The sequence below is a fragment of the Montipora foliosa genome, chromosome 2, assembly GCF_036669935.1.
Source record: "Montipora foliosa isolate CH-2021 chromosome 2, ASM3666993v2, whole genome shotgun sequence".
Taxonomy (NCBI): Eukaryota; Metazoa; Cnidaria; class Anthozoa; order Scleractinia; family Acroporidae; genus Montipora; species Montipora foliosa.
Window position 1 is genome coordinate 53,483,434 of NC_090870.1, and position 5,000 is coordinate 53,488,433.

Below are 5,000 nucleotides of genomic sequence, written 5' to 3' on the forward strand. Positions count from 1 at the left end.
TTAGATCATACAGTCCATTATGAGCTGATTAAGGAGATTGAGTGAACCAATCAGAAAGCTAGAAATGAAATATCCGAGGTTTGAAAATTTAATATCACTGGATATTTCAATTTTAAGAAATACTTACAGCATGAATTAAGTCTGTTAGTGCAGGCTCAGCATCTGGCTTCATTTCCAAGTTTTCAAGTTCAAACTGGACAACCATTTTTTGCTCTTCAATCTTAGTAAAAAAAATGCAAACTCTGTGAGATATACATGTAAAAAGAGCACAGCATGCAACAACGAAACCCACAAAATAACAATTAAAATAATGTCAACCTCTTGATCCGTGAGTCTAGGTTGAAGTACCCCCTCCGAAAGAACCTCCATGACTGTGGGGACACCACTGGTGAAACAAGCTGTTCCATAAATCATTGCATCTCTGTTGGGAGAGGATAAGGGTGTGTAGGGACAGTAGAAAAAAAAGCAGAAAGAATGCATAAGTGATTGGGAAATTACCGGTAATCTTATCAGAAACCCATAAGGGTTGAAATGTGTAACGGCCCCTTGTGTGCTGGGAAACAAGCTTCTGATTATTCAATTTGCTAAGTACCATATTTGGAACAACACGAGAGAAACATTCAACCAATCAGTTCGCAAGAACACCGTGACGCAATACCACCAAATGAATGTTCTCGCGCGAAATAAACTGGAGTGAGTGGTTTCCAAATATGGTACTTAGCACCGAACATTCGGAAGCTGTGAACGCGCGTTACACTTTTCAACCCTTATGGGTTTCTGATCTTATGCAATGCGATCCCCAAGAAAAAAAAAGGCTAAGAAGCCAGCTTTAAAGATCTGCGCATAGTTGTTAACAAGCCGATTGATTCACACTAATCTAGTTTTATGCTAAAGAAAAACAAAAAAATCTAACTCAAAATTTAAGGCTAAGAATTTGCAAAAACATTCTTAATCGGTAAATAAACTGAAAGAAAACTTTTCAGTAATCCAGGATTAGCTAAATCAGGCCATGAACAACTGGGCCCTGGGCCTCATGCATAATCGCATTAATAAAATATTCATGTGTTATTCACTACCAAGAGGTTTATATTGGGAAAAACTGTGCCGAGTATCAGCAGACCCAAGCCAGATGAATGATATTTTTTAAACTTATATTCTTTTGTTTCACATCTTAACACATTCTGCCTAATTCTGGATAAACTATCAAGCAAAAGTTGCCTTAAAAATTATCTAACAAGTATATCAATTTGGCTTTTATATGAACAAAAAAGGCAAAATTTTTTTTAAAGGTCCAAAGCCTAAATAAATTATATGAAGTACATGTACTCAAACTAAAAGAACAATATCACTGATCACACATTTATTCTTCGTTCCCAGCTCCACGGGCAAGATAGAATAAATTTCCGCACTACAGTGTATGGTCACAAAAACAATAAGAGGGCAGGATTTAAAAAATAACTGATGTCCACTTATTGGGCAAGGTTGGGCAAAATATCGTGATTTGTCAGTGGCGAGCAGATCAAGTATTTGCCGAAGCCGAAGGCTAACACAAAATTAATAACTAATGTGCAAGACACTGACAAATCACAATATTTTGCGATAACCAAGTTCAATAATAATTACTATCGTTTTATCATTCAATGACTGAGTGAGTTTTTAACAATCCCCAACAATTAAATTAATCACTTTCTGAAAGCTGAAAGCAAACTGCCATTTTCACACAAGAGCATGCTTTCAGTTATGCATGAGCAGAATATTATTTGCAGCAAAACACTCATTTGTAGACAGTTATTTTCAGGTCTCGTGGTGGGCTCTCGGCCAATTAAAAGGAAGAAAAAAAATACATTGAATGATAATATTATTTGCCAGTGTGCTGCGAAAAAAGAATGTAATTTAAAGCACGACTGAAAGTGAAGAAAATAATTATTTATTTGACACACCGTAATGTTAGGAGCATCTTAAAAATATATACTTTACATGAAAGACAGTCTGAAACAAATCTTGTCTATTGGAAGGGTATAGAATATGTTCAAGGAAAGAGAAGAGGTACAGTATATATGCAGGGGGGATCGAACAAGGCACATCTCGTATCATTCTGGAACTCGATACCTGAAGGATGAGCAATCTGCCATGCCCCCAAACTTTTCCAGCTCTTGTGTGATGTCATCATTGGTTTGAAATTTGACTGTACTCTGAAATGGTAGTTAACAGAAAGGAACTCTGTATCCAAATCTTTAATCTTTAATCGTATACTTTTAAAACAGTAAAGACTACTAAAAAGAACGAAGAAAAAACAAAAACAAACTAAGAAAAACAAATAAAAACAACTAAGCTTAAAAATAGAAATGAAAGCTTTCTGTCCAACATGAATACCATTGTTGTTGCTGTCGTTGGCAAAAAGTAAACAAGTTTTACTAATATCAACAATAAATCTTAAAATCTTTTTATTTTTTGCTAAACTTTCTTTGCATAATTTTTATAGTACACCAAGCAAAAAATTATTAAATTATCCACAAAAATGACTTTACCTGAAAAGAGAGTTTCTCAAGCAAGTGTGACAATCCTGCAGGGTAATCGACTTCATATCTGGATCCAGCATCAATTACAACTGCAAAAGCAATGGTATTAAATGTATTACTAGCATGGCAATAATATGTTGACGAAGGAATGCCATTGTGTACCTAGCAGGATTCATAGATGTACAATGAATAATGTGACAGAACAAGGAAATCTTAACTAGCTAGCCGCTTTGCTACCACCATGCTACAGTAAGGGTACGGCTGTGACCTATTTGGACATAGTGCATTCAGAGATTGTGAACATTGGACATGGTGCTTGGTTACAAGTTGTACTAGGCAGAAACTTGGCACTTTTTCCTAATGTATAGGCCACAGTTCCATTCCCACAATAAGTGACAACTAGTATTAATTAAATACAACAACAGAGCAATTCTCACTCACTGATTGGCCAACTTTCATCATCACTAAGAGTACAGACACACAAAATTGTAATTTATACAAAGCTGAAAGTATCAATATGGAGGACTTACCAGACCTTACTTAACCTGTTTGATTTTATAAGGAAAGGTTATGTTTTTACAAACATTGGCGGTGTAGCACTTATATTTCAACAGACTTAACTGATTAGAGTGTAATGTGAAGTGCTAGTTTTGTACCCCATATGAACCAGGTGAGCATTAGCCCTACTAATGGAAATGGGCCCACACAAGGACAGAGAAAAAATTGTGTGGGCCCATTTCCATTAGTAGGGCTAACACTCACATGGTTCAAAATGGCTCAATTTTCACTTAGCCAGGAACACTTTTGATCAGCACAAGGGTTTTTGATCGCATTTTGATTCTTGAACTGAATTTTGATTTATACTATAGTTGCTGACATGACTGCCAAATTTTCAGCCACTGAAATTTTATCATTTGTTATTAGTAGCCACCAATGAGCGTACGAAAAAAGTTGACAATAAATTGCACCAGTTTGAACAAAGCTGCATACATTTTAGTGTTTGCATATTATTTCAGTCTGTTCATTTAGCCTGGGAAATAGACCCTTTTTCATTTTTGATATCGTAAAAAACAAATTGCACCAGTTTTAATGTGTCTGTCCTCGTATTGATGTAATTTTATCATCAATAAGAGCGACACATAAAAATTGGCATCAATTTGTTCAGTTGATCATTATTGATAGAAGGAAATTCCAGAATGTTGTAACTAGAGATCTTTAAACTCAATATTATTGATAATACTAGTGTTATATCAAAGAAAACATGACTAGGTTCTGAATTGCATGCAAGCTTAAGCCTGATTCTAAAGATGAAGTTAATCAAAGATTTATGGTGAGTGCATAGAATTACATGATAATTTTCAAAATGGAAATACCTAGGTGAAGTTTGGTGAATAATTTAACTGAAATAGTAAAACACCATGCAAGCTCTCTGATGCCCTGGTAAGTAACAGTTACTGTAGTGTCAATCACAGATTGGTTGTGATGATGGTGATGACAATAAGAAGTAGATAAATAATAATTATTATACATGTACCTGATGATAGCTTGAATAAATTAACTTTATTAAAAACCACAAAAAGACACAGGGAAACATGTCCAAGGCTCTAAGCAAGACTCATTCCCATGGTCTCTCTTCTCTGCCTCCTTTGTCCTTGAGGAGAATGGAGGCAGAGAAGAGAGACCCTGAGAACGAAGTTGGGCTCTAAGCAGTACAAGGATGCAGGCTTTAAAGTGGTCTCCTTCATGGCAGACTTTCGGATGTCACAGAACGGATTCTCCCAAAGTCCAAAGAGACAGCTACTGACATCCATGGCAGCAATCTTTTAGCAAGGTTCATGCTGGATTTTGTCTATAAAATTCAAGGAGTTTTCAAGAACCAGAAATTGAGTGTTCAAGGAGTCTTTGTGAGCAGATTTCTTTGCCGTACATTCTGTTTCAGTGTTTTCTTTGCTGAAAAAGCCTAAATTGATCCCTTCCCACAACCTGCAAGTTAAGTGCACGCACTGGCATCTTAATTTTTGGTTTTAATATTTCCCCAATAATCAAATTTGGGCTCAATTTTAACTTAGCATGATGCAATCTCAACAATTTTCACCCAAGCAAAAATTCAAAGAAATTTCAAACAGTTTTCCATAAAATCCTTTTTTTCAATGGCTTTTCAAGCGCCCTGGAAGTCCAAGATTAAATTCCTGGACTTTTCAAGGACTTCAAGGAGTAGCACGAACCCTGTTTTTGGGTGGACAATAAATAATTGCATGGCATCCTAAAACACCGCTGTCATGAACCTTAATTTGCCGCTATAAGACAGAACAATGTGAATGCATAAAGTCTGGAGCCAGCTTTTCCAGCAATGACGTTGCATGACCTTTAGAGTGATGGCCACGTTAGATATTTAGCCCGCTGAATGAAAAAAAAAAAAACGCGTTCTCGTTCCTCGAACGCAATTAGAATTTTACTTCTTGCGCACGTGTATGTTCACAA

The 5,000-nt window shown here is 36.0% G+C and overlaps 1 protein-coding gene across 1 annotated transcript in view; it reads right to left on the bottom strand.

Annotated features, from left to right (window-relative positions):
• LOC137993557 (mitochondrial-processing peptidase subunit alpha-like) overlaps nucleotides 1-5,000 on the bottom strand; it is a 10,846-nt gene that overhangs the window by 5,439 nt on the left and 407 nt on the right. Inside the window, exons 2-5 of the mRNA XM_068839485.1 lie at nucleotides 2,529-2,608; nucleotides 2,110-2,192; nucleotides 319-421; nucleotides 128-220 (exon numbers count right to left, since the gene is read on the bottom strand). Of these exons, the coding sequence (XP_068695586.1) occupies nucleotides 128-220; nucleotides 319-421; nucleotides 2,110-2,192; nucleotides 2,529-2,608 (359 nt within the window). The remainder of the gene's footprint in view (nucleotides 1-127; nucleotides 221-318; nucleotides 422-2,109; nucleotides 2,193-2,528; nucleotides 2,609-5,000) is intronic.